Source organism: Pongo abelii, chromosome 3 (genome assembly GCF_028885655.2).
Source record: "Pongo abelii isolate AG06213 chromosome 3, NHGRI_mPonAbe1-v2.0_pri, whole genome shotgun sequence".
Taxonomy (NCBI): Eukaryota; Metazoa; Chordata; class Mammalia; order Primates; family Hominidae; genus Pongo; species Pongo abelii.
In genome coordinates this window covers 63,556,957-63,576,526 of record NC_071988.2, presented here as the reverse complement: position 1 = coordinate 63,576,526, position 19,570 = coordinate 63,556,957, and the positions used below count along the sequence as shown (strand labels likewise).

Below are 19,570 nucleotides of genomic sequence, written 5' to 3'. Positions count from 1 at the left end.
AGCCTGGCATGGGGGAAGAGGAGGTTAGGAGCTTGTGGGGAGTCTTCTAAGTATGTTCCTTCCTTGGGTACTCTCCATCTACCTTACAGTTAGTGGTTGCTCTCTGCATCTGCTACTTCTATATATATATACATTTTTTTTTTTTTTTTTTTTTTGGAGACAGGATCTCACTCTGTCACCCAGGCTGGAAAGCAGTGGTGCGATCACGGCTCTCTACAGCCTTAACTTTCTGGGTTCAAGAGCTCCTCCCATCTCAGCCTCCCAAGTGGCTGGGACTACAGGCATGCACCACCACACCTGGCTAATATAAAAATATATTTTTTTGTAGAAATAGGGTCTTGCTATGTTGCCCATGCTGGTCTTGAACTCATTGGCTCAAGAAGTCCTCCTACTTCGGCCTTCCAAAGTGCTAAGAATACAGGCATGAGCCACCACACCCGGACTTATTCCTATATTCTTTAAGTTCTCTTTACTACTTTTAGGAGTTAATCCGTGTTACCAGTTAATAATTTTTTATATTATTCCTGTTCAAATTTCTGGTATGCTTCTGGCTTCTGACTGGATACTGACTGATTACACATATACCCTGGATTTACAAGACCTGAGCTCATATTGTGGCTACCACTTACTGGAAAAAAATTTAACTTTTTTTTTTTTTTTTTTTTTTTTTTTTTTGAGACAGAGTCACCCAGGCTGGAACGCAGTGGTGTGATCACAGCTTATTGCAGCCTCAACCACCCAGGCTCAAGCAATCCTCCCACTTCAGCCTCCCAAGTGGCTGGGACTACAGGCATATGCCACCATGCCTGCCTAATTTTTTTTTTTTTTTAAGAGATGGGGTCTCACTATGTTGCCTAGTCTGGTGTTGAACTCCTGAGCTCAGGCAATCCTCCCACAAGCCACCATGCCCAGGCTTATTTAACTTCTTAGCTTCATTTTTACCCCTTAACAAAGGAAAAAGTAGTCTGCACCTGGAGTTAATTTGCATCAATTTCTGTCATCCCTAGAATGTCCATGTGTACATGAGTAGAATTACCCAAAATTGCAAAAATCTGACAGATAACCAATAATAATATTTTCACTTCTATCTTCAATGGAAACTATCTTCTGGTAAGTACAGAACATGGGCTTTTAAAGACTAGGCAAGTATGAATGAATAAACGCATACATGAATGAAAATAAAATTATGTTTTCAATCTTATTTCTGTTTTACTTGAGTCATGAGCAGCTCCTATTTTCTCCTGCTTATAATTTACCCACATTTGGTGATTCATCTCTTAAGTCTATACAGGCTCTTTAATTATTCCCATGAATTTTCAGTATATGATACAGTATAAAAGCAGAAAGAGTTTCACTTTATTAGAAGGAAATCTGTCTTAAAGTAGCCTCTTACAGTGAACTGTATGTAAAAGTGAGAAATGTCCTTCCCATCCAAAGCTTTTTAACTCTATCTTCAATAGTCTGTATTTGGGATACTAAATTACATTTCAGGGCACACAACTTTGATTTCGGAAATTAACAATAACCAGACCATATCATATATTAAGTGGTTGAGAAAATATTAAAAATTTAGTACAACTCCCTCAAGCTTTTTTTTTTTTTTTTTTTAATTTATTAGTCAAAATGTTATAATTATGGCTGGGCATGGTGGCTCACAGCTGTAATCCCAGGACTTTGGGAGGCCGAAGTGGGCAGAATGCTTGAGTCCAGGAGTTTGAGACCAGCCTGGGCAACATGGCAAAACCCTGTCTCTACTAAAAATATAAAAATTAGCCGAGTGTGGTGGCATGTGCCTGTAGTCCCAGCTACTCGGGAGGCTGAGGCGGGATCTCCTGAGCTCAGGAAGCAGAGGCTGCAGTAAGCCGAGACTGCACCACTGCACTCCAGCCTGGGTGACAGGGTGAGGCGTCATCTCAAAAAAAAACTAAAAAGTTACATTTATGTCATACAAATGTTATTTTATTATAACTAAAGTTATTTGTACCTTTGGACAAGCATTATATTGATAGCAATATAGCACTTAAAGGATTTCTATAAAGTACAAAAGAAGATAGTAACAAACACAGAAGGCAGGATAACAGGAAGTAAAACCACAGAACTAAGAGGCAAAGCATTTGGCTTTATTGGTGAACAAAATGTGAGATATGAATGCTTACTAACATTTTTGACATAGTACATATCCTTTATTTCATGAAAATATCCCCATAACACGTTAAGAAATGCTTTAGAATCCTGAGATTAAAAAACTAATAATATAGAAAGTATGTATCTCCTATCATATATGTATGAATTAACCATATAAGATGGACCTATTTTTAAAAAATTGTTTTCACCTATTATTAATGATCATTCCTTGAAATCAAGACCTGCTAAGTTAAGGTATATTTAATGCCAAACAAAACAGAAAAGGTGAAGAAAAATACTACTTCTCTATAGTATTTTTAATGTGTTTGAGGCATTGAATGAGTACAGAGTCATAAATTACAAGTTGAGAAGTTAGGCTCCAAAGTAACACAGCATCACTCTTGGAATTACTCCCCCTTTTTTTGGGCTACTTTCCACATTCAGGCCTCCTTCTGGACTTAGGCCAAGAAACAATTCTCCTAGAAAGTTTTCCTTCACTTCCTCAGGTTGCATTAAGGATTCACACAATCTGCTTACATATCAACTTATATACTTCCAGCACAGGCAATATAACATGGTATTGTAGGCATCTGTCATTCCCTCTAGATGTAATGGTTTTTTAGTACATATATTTGTACTGTCGGCATCTGCAATGCCTGTTACACACAAGGAACTCAATAAATATCTAAAGAATGAATATACAAATAAAGTTACTCAACTCTTCCAGTATTCATAGGAAGAACAAAATGAACAGCCACATTTCATCCTTAATATCTTTATGTCTACAGTGTTTCTCAATGAGGCAGTGTTATGGCATATTAGGCAGGACAATTCTTTGTTGCGCAAGACTCTTATGCATCCTGAAAGATATTTAGTATTCCTGGACCATGCTCACTAAGGGCCAGTGATACCCCACAATCATTACAACAATCAAAAATGTCCCCAGATATCCTAAATGACCCCAGTTAAGATTCACTGCATCTGTAACTATAATTATATATGTGCGTGTGTGTGTGTGTGTGCTCCTACCTCAGCCTCCCAAGTAGCTGTGGCTACAGGTGCTTGCCAGCAAGCCTGGATTTTTTAAAAAATTACATTAGCTTAAAAGCAATTTATCATATTCAAATACACAACTGAAACAAAAACCAAAAAATACCTGGGACATGCCTTGTGGAATTGGTAAATTTGTAGCTTGAGACATCACTGGCTGTGTTAATGATGAACCGACAGACTGGGAATTTATGGACTAGAGCAAAATAAAAAATAACACTGAAGTGATTCTCATTCCCATACATGAGTACTTCCAGCAGAAATATCAATATGATATTCATATTAATAAACTTACCATTTGCCTCATACTTTTGTTAGCTGAATACAGCTATGTCTTCCCATCTATACTGGAAAGGCCTGTTCCCTATTTATCTTTTATTTTCCAAGGAACTTCCTACAGTACCTTGAACAAGCTCTCAATAAAAGTTGGCCAGACTTAAGACAACTGGTATTTGAACTTAGACATAAAACAGCTATCAATTATGAGCTTTCCACAATTAAAAAAAAAAACTAACATTTTACTTGAAAAAGAATTAAAAGGACCAATACATACGATAACCACTTCATACAAAAAAAGGAAGTCTTGAGTAAGTGTCACATATCAGTAACTACTTTGATTTTTACAAAGAGGGGTAACAAATAGATGAATTTCTGAAGATTTAGATCATTTTTCCCCTCTTAATAAATCTTTATTCAGAAGAATATCCACTAAAGAGCTTACCTGACTACTAAATGATGACCTTCTTTGCACCATCTTCTCATGAGCTGGTAAATGCTGCCTGGGCGGAGTGCTCGTATCCGTTGGGATCTTGGTTGGTGTTGCTGAAGTTAGTCAACAAAATCAGAAGAGCATTAGTACTTTATAAAATACAGTTTTTAAAGATTAATCTCAAAATGTATTTCAGTTAATAAAAATGGCTTTGAATTATTTTTCCAAACCATTCAATGAAAGTGAAGTCCATGACAGATGATTCAATGTAGTTACTTCTATCTTTTTATGAGCACAAAGAAAATATTTGAAATAGGAAAATTTTAAATACAAAAAGTCACTAATTTAATGACAATTATACAAGTCTTCATAAAGAGAAGACAATAAAAAATTTTCAAAAAGCAAACCTAAGAAAAAACAGAATAGTACTTACTGGCCCTAGTAAAAAACACAATACTGGCCCTAGTAAAAAACACAATAAATAGTTGCCTTTCTTTTTGAGGGATGATTAAAAACACCACCACCACCATTACCACCTACACATTTTAATAGGCTACTTGAAGAACTTAATTCTTTGCTGAAAGTGGGCAATGTCCCTTTAACTCACTGGAAAGGTTAATACATTTCAGAAATGTAAAAACTTTTAATTTTAAAAAAGCATTTTATGAGAAATGCTGATATAAGTAACTAAAAGTTTAGTTAGTTACTTTAAACGAAGTCTGCTTTGAAGCAAGAGTACTCACAGGAAGGGTCTGAGACTGCCGTGTGAGATGATTTTCTTGAACTCCGAGAAGAGGCAGAAGGGGTTGGGCTGTGATCAAACCTTTCCAATGCTTCCTTGAGACTGACTGTGTTTATACGATTATCTGACCCAGAATCTTGGCTCTATGGACACAGAGTAAAATAAATGTTTTCTTGTGGTTCAGTTCAAAGATCTCAAATTCACAATACTGTTAACAACAACAACAACAAAATCAGTTTTTGTCTATAACAAGGCAAAAGTACCTGTATGTACATACACATGTAAAGAAATGAAAATTTATGTGTTATAGCCAGAAAGTTTTGGCTTCATTTTCTATTTAAAGAAACAGAAGAATGAAGTTGGAATCTCTTACACCATATACAAAAATTAACTCAAGACCAGGTGTGGTGGCTTACACCTGTAATCCCAGCACTTTGGGAAGCTGAGACAGGCGGCGGATCACCTGATGTCAGGAGTTTGAGACCAGCCTGGCCAACATGGTGAAACCTCGTCTCTACCAAAAATACAAAAAGTAGCCAGGCATGGTGGCAGGTGCCTGTGGATCCCAGCTACTCGGGCGGCTGAGGAGGCGGAGGATGTAGTGAGCCGAGATCCTGCCACTGCATTCCAGCCTGGGCAAAAGAGCGAGACTCCATCTCAAAAAAAAAAAAAAAACATTAACTCAAAATGAATCACAGACCTAAATGTTAACAGCTAAAACTACATAACTCTTACAAGAAAACATAGGGGAGAAAGCCAGGTGAATGCTTGTGGTGCCAACTACCCAGGAAGCTGAGGCAAGAGAATTGCTTAAGCCCAGGAGCTAGAGTTTCATAGTTTCATACAGAGACACTAATCTTTCCCATCACCAATGTTTCTTTCTCCATCAGCTCATTCTCATCAGTATACAAACATGCTGTTATTTCTCTTAACTTACAAAAGGAAAAACTTCCTTTAAGCCCACTTTCCCTTCCTACCACTGCCCCATTTCTCTTCTCTTTGTAGCAAAACCCCTCCCTATTCACTGTCCCTAATTCCCCTATCCTGGAAAATTGTCTTTTAAACCAACTCTAATCACACTTTCACTCACACTACTACTCCACAAAATCTGTTCTTACTGATCACCAATGAATTAAATGTTAAAGTCAATGCTCAGTTCTCAACACTCATCTAAAATTTAACTTATTTCAGCTGAATCTGATAAAGCTGATCATTCACTCCTCACTGATACTCTTGTCTTCTAAGTAACTTCCTGGTTTTATTCCTAACTTACTAGCTATTACCCCCCTGTTGTTGATTCTTCCTTGTCTCTATCACCTCTTAATATTGGAGTGCTCCAAGACATGCCCATCACCTTGGTGATCCCATCAAAATTCACGATTTTGAAACTATCCACACATTGAAGTTTCTCAAAAATATCTCAGAAGGACCTCGCCCCTAAACCCCAGGTGGATCATGATGCTGGCAGTAAATATGGTGGGAAAGTAGACATAGCTGGAGTGTATTTTGGAAACAGGACTAATTTAGGATTTACTAGGATTGAATCTTTGCATAAGGGAAAAAGAAGGATAATTAATCTCAGTATTACTTCAGTTTTCATAATGGTCCCCTAATCAAGGAACCCTAGATTTTAAGAACTTTTCTCAGAAAATAATACCTTTTACCAAAACATACTATGTCCTCTTCTTCTAAACATACAAAACCTCTTTGGAAAAGTTCTTTCACGTGGGATCCATGAAAGCAGGGAAGTTGTTTGTATTATTCAGTGCTGTATTCTCAGCATCTAGATCCATGCTGGGTAGAAGGTACTTTATAACATTTGTTGAATGACTGAATGACATCCACCATATTGTCCCCTGGAATGCTGCCTATTTAACTCAAGTTTTATATAGATTTTTGACTCTTTTCATTCTACTTATTTTCTGCAGGTCCAAAAATACTGTGGTAGGCAATTTCTGACATGGCTCACAATTCCTGCCTCCTGGTATTCATGCCTTTGCATAATCCTCCCATCCTGAGTGTGGGCTGGATCTACTGATTTCCTTCTATAATGCATAGAATAGACAAAAGTGGTGAGGTATCAATCCTGTGATTAGGTTACAAAAGACTGTGACTTCCATCTTGCAGGTAGCTTCTCTCCCTGGCTCATCTTGCATGCTTGCTCTGATGGAAAAGGTCACCTGGAAAGGAACTGAGGATAGCCTTCAGCCAGCAAGAAACCAAGGCCCTCAGTCCAACTGCTCATGAGGAACTGAAGTGTGCCTGCAACCACTAAGTGAGGTGGAAACAGATTCCACCTCAGTTGAACTTTGAGATGACTGTGGCTCCCACCAACATCTTGGTTACAGCCTCATGACAGAATCTGAAGTAGAGGGTTCAGCTAAACTGTGCCTGGACTCTTGACTCACCAAACTAGGAGATAACAAGTGTGCTGTTTTATATCACTAAATTTTGGAGTAAGTTGTTACACAGCTATAGATAACTAACATACTACACTTCTGACCTGATATAACAAAAAAGAAAGCAGAGTTCCAATTCTGACTATAATTTCCCAGCCAGTGTCTTTAGGGAAGATTTTTTTCCCCTCTTGAAACCCCAATTTCAGTATTTTCAAAGTGGGGATATTACCTACCCGATAAAAATATCTGAAGTGTAAATTATATTTCATAATTCATATAAATAACCTAGCCAGATACTAGTACATCACTGGGACTAAATGGTAGTTTTAATCTGAGATCAGATACATCTCTCATCCAATTTTCTTTTTAGAGGCAGGTGAGACTCTAAAATATTAAATTAAAAATAAGTAGTAAAGTATAATCACATCCCTGTTATAAGTGAGGAAATAAAGTATTTTTGAAAAATAGTTTTCCTATTAATTATTGAGTTCCATCTTTTATTGGGGAGAAATTAAAAATAATTTTTTTTTAATTATAAGAAACATACTTTGTCAGCAGCTATCTCAGGAAGAGACTCTTCAATGCCAAGTTCTCGTCTTCTTTCAGCCCTAACTTCTGCATAACTACAAATGGAAAAAATAATCAAATTTTAGTGTTTGGTCATTCGTTTAAAATACTGCACAGCTGTAACTATTCAGTGTTGTTATATGTCTCATCTGTTCATCTAGACTATTTGCTGTGTGCTACACAAACCTAAAATATACCTATAATGTCTTAATTTAACTTGCATTTTTCTAGGTATCTTAAAGTTTCATACACTGCTGTAAATGATCCATAACCACACAATACTTAAATTAAGAAAAGCTAAATAAAGGAAATGTATGCTTATCTACCTACAGTTTTCCTTTTACATGACTGACACTACTACATAAATGACAGTAACAACTTCTGCTGTAAAGCACAAAATTTATATCAAGCCTTATATATCGATATCATTCCTATATTATATTTATATAATGCCTATAAGTAAATTTAATAATATATTGAAAGGATCTGTCAGCAATTGAGAAAAGAGCATTTTGTAGTTCTGTAACAACTTACACATAAAAGTTACATTGCCAAAATCATCATAGGATGTTACAATAATTCAGAAATTCTCTAGAAGAGTTATTACCTTACTACAGTGTGAGTACAAACAATAAACTCTGGCCTTGAATTCCACTGATGGTAAGTGATGTAATAATGAGTCTGAAGCCAAATCCACTGTTGCCCTTTAGTCAGGAACCTATAATAACATGATTTGCCTTTCCCATATTGCATTACTAAAAGGAAAATAGAAAAATATTTTTTCTTTAATTCATATTACATAAAGATTCTGTTTTTTAACCAAAAGCTATCATTTACATTTAAGTTTACACACACTATTATTTTTCTGGCCTTTTGATAACATATATGTCAATATGAAAATGTTATTCTTTAGAGCTAGTTTAAGGTCCCAAGCAATTATCAGATCTACAGTGCCCAACTCACAGCTAGTCACTGCTGATCTTACAATCTTTCCATACACAATTAATACTTAAGAATTCACACTGCTGACTTCCCCCTGCCTAGATATACAGAGGGTAATAACAATAAATAATCACCCCTGAGTTTTTTCTCCTAACTACTCTGGCAGGCACAGAATCTTTGAAGCATTTAATTTTCAACCTTAACTAACCAAAATCAAAATAACTTCACTGTCTGAAGTAACTGAGTGCAGTAACTGCCAAAACATGTGCTGTAGATTTTAAGTTCTGAAGCGTTTTAACAGATATTAAACAAAAAAATGGGTTTTGGGCCGGGTGTGGTGGCTCACGCGTGTAATCTCAGTACTTTGGGAAGCAGAGGTGGGCGGATCACTTGAGGTCAAGAGTTTGAGACCACCCTGGCTGACACAGTGAAACCCCATCTCTACTGAAAATACAAAAATTAGCCAGGCATGGTGTCACGTGCCTGTAATCCCAGCTACTCAGGAGGCTGAGGCAAGAGAATCACTTGAACCCGGGAGGTGGAGGTTGCAGTGAGCTGAGACGCGCCACTGCACTCTAGCCTGGGTGACAAAGCAGGACTCCATCTCAAAAAAAAAAAAAAGGGGGGGGGTTTGTAGTTAAATTAATTTGGGAAACTTTTTGTTAAATAGGTGTCTTCAGTTTTCTCAAAACCTAGAGTATGCTAATGCATGTGCAGATTCTCTGAGGGATTATGAAGTGTTTCCCCATCTTCCTTGACTATAGTCTTTTTTTTATGGACCAACATTCGGTGGAACAAACCTTAGGAAATGCTAGTCAAGAATCTCTCAATCTGTCCTCCCACCCCCCAACCCCACCGCCACCGCCTCTCACTCTCTAAGGAGGAAATCAAGGTCTACAAACAAACTTGCTGTTCAAAGTTACCCAGCTAGTTAATAGAGGTATCAGCTCTTTACACAACATCATGGTGCTTAATGCCCACATCTTTTGTGCTGAAATGACTTTACTCTGAAAATTTTCCATAGAGTTAATGCTATTATACAACCTGCTTCATTTTTATACAGAGAGGTTTATAACAGCATCATAAAACGTCATGAAAAGGTCTAAAATATCTAGTTAGGCTTTAGTGAACACTCAAGAGGGTAAGCATCTGGGAAGAGGATCAGAGAAGCAAATAAAACATATCATTAAGACAAACCTCATCATTAAAACAAACTTCTAAAATAAATACATGTGATAAAAAGAGTAGGCCTAGGCTCCAATCCTGTCTCTGCCACCAATGAGCTATGAAATTATGGGTGAATTACTTAGCCTTACTGTGTTCTCAGCTTACTCATGAAGATAATAATAGTATCTACCTTTTAGAACTGTGATGGAGAATAATGGAGATAATAGATGTAAAGTGTTTAGAACAGTGCCTGGCACAAAGGATGATAATGCTCCTGCTCTAACAACAATAATAATAAGCAGATAACACCAAGCACTTACTATGAGCTTTCTAAGACAGATTTTCCAAACATGTACCTAGCTCCTGAAAAGATTCACATGCCTCAAAATCAAAATTTAGGAAACAATACTCCAAAAGTTTGAAGTATTACAATTTTCAAAGGAATCTACTTCTCTTACTCCAGATATAGAGCTCACATGCTTCAGAACAAGGTGTATTAGATGCAATATTATAAAATTCTACTTATTATAAAAATAGGAACACGTTTAATTTAAACTTGATCTATGATTCCTACTACATTGGTTATATACATAAAGCAAAATCTTTTAGCATATTTCAAAAATATGAAAATGATTATAAATCTGTCTTCCTACCTATCATTTCAGGACAGGACTTCTGCTTATATAAACAGTTATTATCACCAGAAATGTTAAAATCTACTTACAGTGCTCATGACATTTTGCCAAATTTTCTAGGTCATCCACATGATAGTAATCATAGCCTGATGTTCCCAGAACTTCAAATGGCAAATACCCTATTATGGGTGGTGCCCTAAATTACACAGAAAACAATCATTATTATAAGTTTTTCCATAATAAGAAATATTCCAGCTAGAAATAAAATTTGGGGGGGGGGCTTTATTTTTCAAAAAATGGAAACAGGTTTCAAAGTCCTAATTTAAAAAAAAGTTTGCTCTTGATCCATTAATTTCAAGAATTATATAACTATGTATATATATGACTATTACCTTTTCATGGAATTTAAAAATGGAATTACCTGTGATCTAGAAACAGAAACTTCCATTCTAAACTATGTCTAGATGTAAACTCTTCATTGGGTTCTTCAACAGTGCACATTTCCTAAAAATAAATAATTAAAATTTATAAATACTTTGTGTCCTTAAGAATATTAAATATTGCTACATATAAAAATAACTCATGGCCAGGTGCTGTGGCTCACACCTGTAATCCTAGCACTTTGGGAGGCTGAGGTGGGCAAATCACTTAGGTCAGGAGTTTGAGACCAGCCTGGCCAACATGGTGAAACCCGATTTCTACTAAAAATACAAAAAATAGCAGGGCACAGTGGCGGGCACCTGTAATCCCAGCTATTCGGCAGGCTGAGGCAGCAGAATCACTTGAACCCAGGAGATGGAGGTTAAATAAATAAATAACTAAATAGTCATTACTAGATAACTTTTCCTAAACAAGTTAGTTAGTTGTTTCTTTCTATGTATGTATATATTTACTTATTTCTTTGTTTGATACAGGGTCTCACTCTGTCACTCAGGCTGAAGTACAGTGGTGTGATCTCAGTTCACTGCAGCCTCAACATTCTAGGCTCAAGGGATCCTCCTGCCTCAGCTTCCCAAGTAGCTGGGACTATAGGGATGCACCACCACGCCCGGCTAATTTTTGTATTTTTATTTGTAGAGGTGAGGGTCTCACTATGTTGTCTAGGCTGGTCTTCAACTACTGGGCTCAAGCAACCTGCCCACCACAGCCTCCCAAAGTGCTGGGATTCTAGGCATAAGCCAAAATGCAGGCCCTTCTAAACAAGTTAATACATTTTAATTTTCCAGTACTAAAGAAAGTGGTAATAAATAACCCTTAGATGCAAGCTTTTGGGTGGGTACTTCTCACTCTACACATTTTCCATTCATACATGCCTATAAACCCTTATTCAAAATTCAGACCTCTCTCCTGAATTACAGTTCCATATTTCCAAATATCTGAATGTCCTCATACATCTCAAATTCAGTATGTCCTAAAATAAACTAATTGCTTTACTCCTCACACCCAGTCACAGAATTTTCTGTATTATTCTATACATGTGTAGTGGCCAGTGTCTAGAAATCTGATAGTTAAAAAAACATACTCTTTCATTTTTACCTTTCGTCATCTAAGTGGCCATTACTAAATCTTTTCCATTTCATCTAAGTATTTTAAAAATCAATTCTATCTCATCCATCTTGAGTGCATTGGTTTAGACCCCTGCCATCACTGATTTGCTACAGTGTTCACCAGTCTCCCTGTCCTTCAACTCATCTTCTCTTCTAGGGCCACAATTACCTTACCAATACTCAAATATTATACGACTTCCCTGCTAAAAAACCTTCAATGGTTCCTTGTGCTAAACTCTCTTCAGCATGGAGAAATAAACAAGAAACAAATTTGATTTCTGGTTTCTGATTACTTTTCTGCCTTACCTCCCACTATCTCTTCCTCCTCCACACACTAACCCTAGACTCTAGTCATACTAAACAATGTATTCCATCCTGCCTCTGTGTCCCTGAATGACCTGCAGCACACTGTAATAGTTGAGAGCTTGGACTTTGAGAAAAAAACAATTATTAATTAATAGAATCAAGTCCCAGTTTCATCACTAATAGCTGAGACTTTGGGCAAGTAACTTAACTTCCCTAAGCCTCTGTTTCCTTATAATGTAAAATGAGGGATCGTAATGGCATCTACCTTATAGGGTTGTCATAAGAATTAATGAGATAATGCATGTAAAATACACAGCATGTAGTAAGCACTCAAATGTTAACAACTATTATTTCATAAGATCAAAACAAACCAAGCAAGACTGGCTTAAGATCTTCTATTAATTCAGTACTTTGTCCTATACTATGTCCCCCCAAATTTATTTGAGACAGAGTGAGACTCTGTCTCAAAATAAAATGCAAACACAGTTCACTGCAGCCTCGACCTCCTGGGCTCAAATCGTCCTCCCACCTCAGCCTCCTGAGTAACTGAGACCGCAGGTGTGTAACACCATGCCTGGCTAATTTTTTGTATTTTTTGTAGAGATGGGGTCTTGTCATGTTGCCCAGGCTGCTCTCAAACTACTGGGCTCAGGCAATCCTCTCGCCTTGCTCTCCCAAAGTGCTGAGATTACAGGCATGAGTCACCTCGCCTAGCCCCGCCAAAATTTTAAATCTTAGCCTGGCTGCCTCTTTCCAGTCAGTTTCTAGTGGTTGAACTCTTTCACTTTCCCACTTCCCTACTTGTCATCTGTTTGTTGGGTCCAGGAAATAAAAATAAAATACTTAATTTTACATTTGAAAAGGTAAGTTATATGTGGCAAAAAGCCACTTGTACATTTCAAATAAAAATTTAAAAGTGACCTTCTAAAAATAAAGATTCTAAAATCCTAGATTTTTGGACTTTCCCTTTTAATAGAGATAATGAACAACACACAAAAGGATCCTAAAATCTTCCACAAAAGTAGGGCAATATTGATATATAATAATTACTGGTTAACTGCAAAGGATATATACTAAAAAATTAGTTATACAATTTAATGAGTGTCTTGATAACTCGTTGTTTCAAAAATATTATCATGCATATTTAATGACTCATAGCCATTCCACCTCAATGTCTGCAGGAAGTTTCAGGCAGTTCTCAGCATATGAACTGAAATCCCCTTTAGGAAATAAAATTAGAAACATACCTTGATGAACTGAGGTGTAGCTAACCTGACAGTAGCTACAAAACAAACTCTATCTTCATAAGATGGCCTATGTGTGCGTTGTATAGTTCCTTCAAAACCATTGTGTGCTGAAGAGGATACTAAAACGATAGGGAAATATGTATCATCACTTATGCCAGCAAAACCTAATTGTTACTGATATTCAAACATCTATGTCTTTAAGAGCATAGAAAAATAACAAGTTAAAACACATTGTGAGAGAAGCATTTTAACTCACCACTGTTTAAAGATTTGAAATTTCCTATAAATTTTACATATTCATAGGTAGATGGCTCCTTTGGGTCTATTGTTCCTCGGAGCATATGACAACAGAATTCTAACTGATTTTTTGCTGAAATAAAGAGATTTTAAAAATCACATATTTGTGATATAAAACAATGATTGATATACCACATAAGATCATAAAAGTTGTGTAAGTTTACAATCATTATTTTCCCCAACAGAAGTCGCCAATGACATTTAGTTCATAAAAGGAGAGTACCTTCAGGAGAGGACCTCACTTTGTCTTTAATAGAAAAAATAGATTTTCTGGTGCAAACAACTTAATGTTTCCCTATTTTTATCTACTCATACTTCTCATTCTTTACTCACTTTCAAAGGAAAGTTTTGCTTCACACTCTAAAGCTAATCCTTCCATCTCTACCATTTATAGTCTTTCCTATTTTCTCTAGGACCCGGGCCACATCACTGTTCCTTATTTCTTTAGCATCTACACCTTTGGGTCCTTACTTTCTTCTTTTTTTTGAGACAGGGTCTTGATTTGTCACCCAGGCTGGAGTGCAGTGGCATGATCATAGCTCACTGTGGCACTGAACTCCTGGGCTCAAGTGAGCCCCCTGCCTCAGCCTCCCAAGTATCCAAGACTACAGGTGTAAGCCACCATGCCTGGCTGATTTTTAATTTTTTGTAGAAATGGGGTCTCACTATGTTGCCCAGGCTGGTTGCAAGCTTCTAGGCTCAAGCGATCCTCCTGCCTCAACCTCCCAAAGTGGTGGGATTTATAGGCGAGAGCCACTGCACCTGGCCAAGGGTCCTTACTATCTACTTTTAAATTTGCTCAGGTCTTCCATCTGAAACAAAGGAGTTTTGCTAATTATTTGGTATTATAGATCTCCTTCCTTTTCATTATGGGCTCCATCTTCCATATATTCATTTCCCTTAACTTCACACACTGTGACTTACACCTCTACAGCAATTATTCTTCTCAAGATTACTAACATTTGTATCGTTAACTTCATGGTTTTTCATTTCCACTTCTTCTTAAAAGTCATCCTTTGTCATTCCCACAGCATAAACTTACCTTCCTACCTTACTGACTATTCCTATCTCTTCTGCTAATCCATTTTCATACTAGGGGTTTTCACAAAGGTTCTTCTGATCCTAAATCACTCTCTCCAATTCTAGCATTTTATGTGAGACAAAGTTACCTATCATTTGCTTTCAGGACATTCGTACTTGATTGTCCCATCAGTAACTTAAATTCAAAATATTTGAAAGTGAATTTATCTTTCTTTCAAGCTCCCTTCATCTATGTATGCTTATTTCCCAAGTCAGAAACCATATCAATTTGGTCTCTTCTCTTCCCATCACAAGTCCCTAACCTAATCTGTCACCAAGACCTGCTACTTATTTCACCAAGGAAGCCTGCCAACTTAGTGCAGTTGCAAATTACCTTGCATCTAGGTAACCGAAATATGTATTCATTATGCCTCCACATTCTGCCACTCTGATTTAGTCTTGTCTATTACTCTTAGACTTGTAATTACTTTCATGGTATTATTTCAGCACTCAAGGACTAGTAACACCTTTCTTTGCTCACTACTTCAAGCTTATATTCTTCGGTTATTATCATCATAGATGGCTTTATCATCTAACCTAATAGGTTCAATATCTAACTATCTTCAACCTTCCCCACTGATGATTCTTAGTCACTTGGTCACCTGAGCCTACCACATCAAGTCCTATTGAGTTTACACACTTAACAGTCATACACTTTCCTCTCCATCCTTTTTTTTTTTTTGAGAAAAAGTCTCACTCTGTCACCCAGGCTGGACTACAGTGACATAATCTCAGCTCACTGCAACCTCTGCCTCCTGGGCTCAAGTGATCCTCCAGCTCAGCCTCTTGAGTAGCAGGAACTATAGACATGTGCCACCACACCCCAGCCAATTTTTCTATTTCTCTTTATTGTATAGACGGTGTTTCACCATGTTGCCCATTGCTGGTCTTGAACTCCTGGGCTCAAGCGATCTGCCTGCCTTGGCCTCCCAAAATGCTGAGATTATAGGCATGAACAACTGTGCTCAGCCCATCCTTACTTTTATTGCTAGGATTATATGGTTTTCCTTTTTGTCTCCAGTCTGGTCCTTTTCAAAATTTTCTACCTCAGCGATTTTTTTAGTCTCCCAAACCAGATGACGAAAGTGGCAGCAACTTTTATAAGCAAGGTACTGCTGCTCTTTCTAGGCCAGAGATGCTGGTGAAAGATGCTTTCACTGCAATGAAGACCTGGACCTCCAGGAGGCAGAACAGCTGTTACAGGAAAAGTAGTCATAGTTACTGTACCAGGCAGGATGGCCAGCTTGATCATCAGAATGGTCTGATCCATAAGATCTCTGGTTGTGTTTAACTGAACCCTAGGAATGAAACTGAGGAGTAACTCCATAAAGCTATCACTTGATTTGTATAGTAGGAAATCTGCAGGTCAGGTGAGCACAGCCTGAGTTGAGCCACTATGATGAGAAATCCAGGGCTCTTATTCAGCTCTCAGACTCAGGGCCTCTTTATGAAGCAGAAGCCAGGTAGGCCTGGGGTAGGCAACCCACTGCTGCAAGTCTTCTTCCTAGCCGCCTCCAAATGAACTTTCCACTATTTACCTGATTTTGTTTTTCCTTTTTTTGCAGACAACAAAACTACCCAAACCTCCTTCACTGGCTCTCTACTCTGTAAAAAATAAAACTCAAATTCCTTAGCCCCTTTATCACTCTGTCCTTGTTCCTTCTCTAGACACAAATTTTACCACCTGTATAACCTCAACTTCATCATGGCCAAAATGACCTACCGAATTTTCTAAGCAATTTTCCCTGTGTTTTACCTTGTGTTAAAACACAAGTTCTTTTGGCATGAAACTTTCTTTTTTCTGGGGCAAGAAATCTTTCGTATATCACTTGTTTAACTAGGAGATCAGCAAGCCATTTAATTAAGACTTTTCTTAAGTATTCTTGCCATTTTCATTTCTGTTCTTGGAAGCAGAAGCCTAAGCTCTTTCTGCCAAAGGCTTTTATTTAGTTCTCCAGCCGATTTTATTCTTAGTAGGGTCTTCAAAGCAAACGCCTTCTCCTTTGTCTTCCTATTGCTATCTCCAACGTGTTCCACCTTTCTTTCTTTTTTTTGAGACAGAGTCTCGCTCTATCGCCCAGGCTGGAATGCAGTGGTGTGATCCTGGCTCATTGCAAGCTCAGCCTCCGGGGTTCAAGCAATTCTCCTACCTCAGTCTCCCAAGTAGCTGGGACTACAGGCATGCACCACCATGCTCAGCAAATTTTTGGTAGAGATGGGGTTTCGCCATGTTGGCCAGGCTGGTCTCAAACTCCTAGCCTCAAGTGGTCTGCCCACTTCAGCCTCCCAAAGTGCTGGGATTACAGGCATGAGCTACCGGGCCCGGCTGGGTTCCACCTTTCTAATTTTTCTCTCCTTGTTCTATATATTTACCTCAAGCAATCCATTCCATCCATGGCTTCAAATATTAATTGTAGGCATCTATTATATCCAGCCTAAATCTTTCTAAGTACCAGACTAGAATGGCCTAATGGTCAATGTCATATAAACTTGGTTTTAAAACAAGGCTTGAAATGAATTCTCCAAGTCTAGTTTTTCTCAACTCTCGCTGAAAGGCCATCTACTCTTACCAAAGTTATAGATACATACAAATTTGTGTGTGCGTGTGTATGTGTGTGTGTATACCTCAATTTTTAGACAGTATGCTATAGAATTTGAGGATTCAAATACAAAGAACCTTTAAGATAATGTCAGTATTAGCAGATGAGACACATTTAAAAATAAAGAAAAAGGCGATTAAAGAAGGTATCTAATAGCTAATGGCCAAATGTACTGCTGTAACAATTCTGGATTTTATACAGGGTAATATATGAAGAAAATGAGGTACTCCGGTCAAATAAATTTGTCAATGGACCTATTAGAAATATCTGATTCTACCATAATATGTTGTGTATCTTGATGGTGAGAACTATTTTCACTATTGTTGATATTTTTATGATACAGCACAAGTACCTAGCAAATTAGATACATCGAACAAATGACTGTTTAATTGTTTAATTAATAAAGTAGATAATTTATCTTTATATTTAATAATTTTAAAAGAAACAGAGAAATTTTTTCCAGTTTGAGTGTCCAATTGGTTAACAATGGTGAAAATTAGAATGTTTAATTTTCCCTTATTAAATAAAGTTTTATTTATAAATTAATAACAATATATTGCCAGGTCTCACTTTTGCATAAAATACAGCTTTATGGCATAACGGGAGTCCAGGATTTATTATAACAAATAAAATGGGATTTCAATATACACTGAAATAGATTACAGATTTTTAATACGGTCACAATTTCATTTTATATATATTTTAACATTGAAAAAGGACCTAATAGGGCATATGGAGTAATGCTGTATTTAAAGAAGTCTGTATTTTTCATAAACTTGCAAAAGGATAGTGCTACGGAATATAACATTTGACTTTTTTGCTTAACGGCTACTACTTACATTTTAAATATTCTGGGGTTAATGAATCACTTTCCAGCAGATGAGTAGAGAGTATTTTATAAACCTCTGAATGTTCCCCTTCTGGGATAAAATTAAATATACTTTGATCCACAAGATCAGACTGAAAAGAAAATTGTTAAAAGTAAAATAACTTTAATGATTCAAGAGACAATTGCTTTAAAAGTACATAATTGCTATTAAACACAGCAGTTAACTTTCAATTATCTGTGAAAACCAACAAATGTCAAGTTATAGACCAAATCTCAAAAAACAAGTTTGAGATGATACTAATGTCATCCGATCCATGACCAATATGACCTTGAAAGCCTGATAAATTATTTGCAAAGCTGTGTTTCACCAAAATGTTTTGAACATTTCAAAATACAATGGGACCAAGAGAGTTCATAAGAAAAATCTCTGGCAACAAGTCATAGCCTTACCATATACTCAAACCTATGGTAAACAATGGTGGTATATCCTACTATAAAGGACGACGCACAAGCTAAATAAAGAGGAGATTTTGTTTTGATGTGATTTCAATTGTCCAATGTGTCCTTTATTTCATCTTTTCCTGGCATTTATCCTGCATCCCACTGTACAAAACCCTTGTGTTTAGTTATCTCCCCTCAAAAGGACAATATGTTAAGCATTCGAATTCTTGTTAATAAATAGCTTTAATCGTGATTAATCAATAGCAATTTGACAAACATCAGGTTGGCTACAATGTGCCATGGCTGTGGAATCAAAGATGAATAAGATAGTTCCTATACTTAAGTACCACTGATAACGAAACTTCCATGACTCTACATTTGCTACTATGCATTCTACCTGGTTTCCTGTGTTTCAAACTGCTCTGTGGAATCCTAGGGATGCTGAGACAGTATCTCAAGGCCTGTAAAGGTAGGACTAGAGGGTGGGGAAGTAAAAAGGAGCTGTGAAGCAGGGCCCAGGGTCCTGCCCCTGCATTAAACTAAAGCAGTTATACTTTTTGTTTTTATTTTATGCATCTGTGAAGATTTTGTTTGAAGAGCTCCACTGCTTAAAAACAAAAAACAAACAACAACAAACGGAGGTAGTAAGAATGGCAAGAGGGGAGAAAGGGGTGTTGTATTAGGTTGGTGCCATACTTTTAATAACAAAAACCACAATCACTTTTGCACCAACCTAATACTATTCTTCATATAGGCCACACATTCCCATCATTTCTTCTCTTTTCTCCAGCCCTCCAAGCCCACTCCATGAAGTGAAATGACCTTCCCCTCTCTCTACATATCTGTATCTTTCCCCTTTCAAAGACCAGTTCAAATTACTTCTTTCAA

The 19,570-nt window shown here is 37.1% G+C and overlaps 1 protein-coding gene across 22 annotated transcripts in view; it reads right to left on the bottom strand.

Annotated features, from left to right (window-relative positions):
* CLOCK (clock circadian regulator) overlaps window positions 1-19,570 on the bottom strand; it is a 118,366-nt gene that overhangs the window by 17,293 nt on the left and 81,503 nt on the right. For 21 of the 22 annotated variants that reach the window (NM_001132234.1, XM_063722732.1, XM_063722730.1 and 18 more), the window contains 10 exon segments: window positions 3,281-3,370; window positions 3,896-3,996; window positions 4,627-4,768; window positions 7,572-7,647; window positions 8,199-8,346; window positions 10,425-10,531; window positions 10,757-10,839; window positions 13,436-13,554; window positions 13,692-13,805; window positions 18,252-18,372. In NM_001132234.1, coding sequence (NP_001125706.1) covers window positions 3,281-3,370; window positions 3,896-3,996; window positions 4,627-4,768; window positions 7,572-7,647; window positions 8,199-8,346; window positions 10,425-10,531; window positions 10,757-10,839; window positions 13,436-13,554; window positions 13,692-13,805; window positions 18,252-18,372 — 1,101 coding nt within the window. 22 annotated transcript variants of the gene reach the window in all.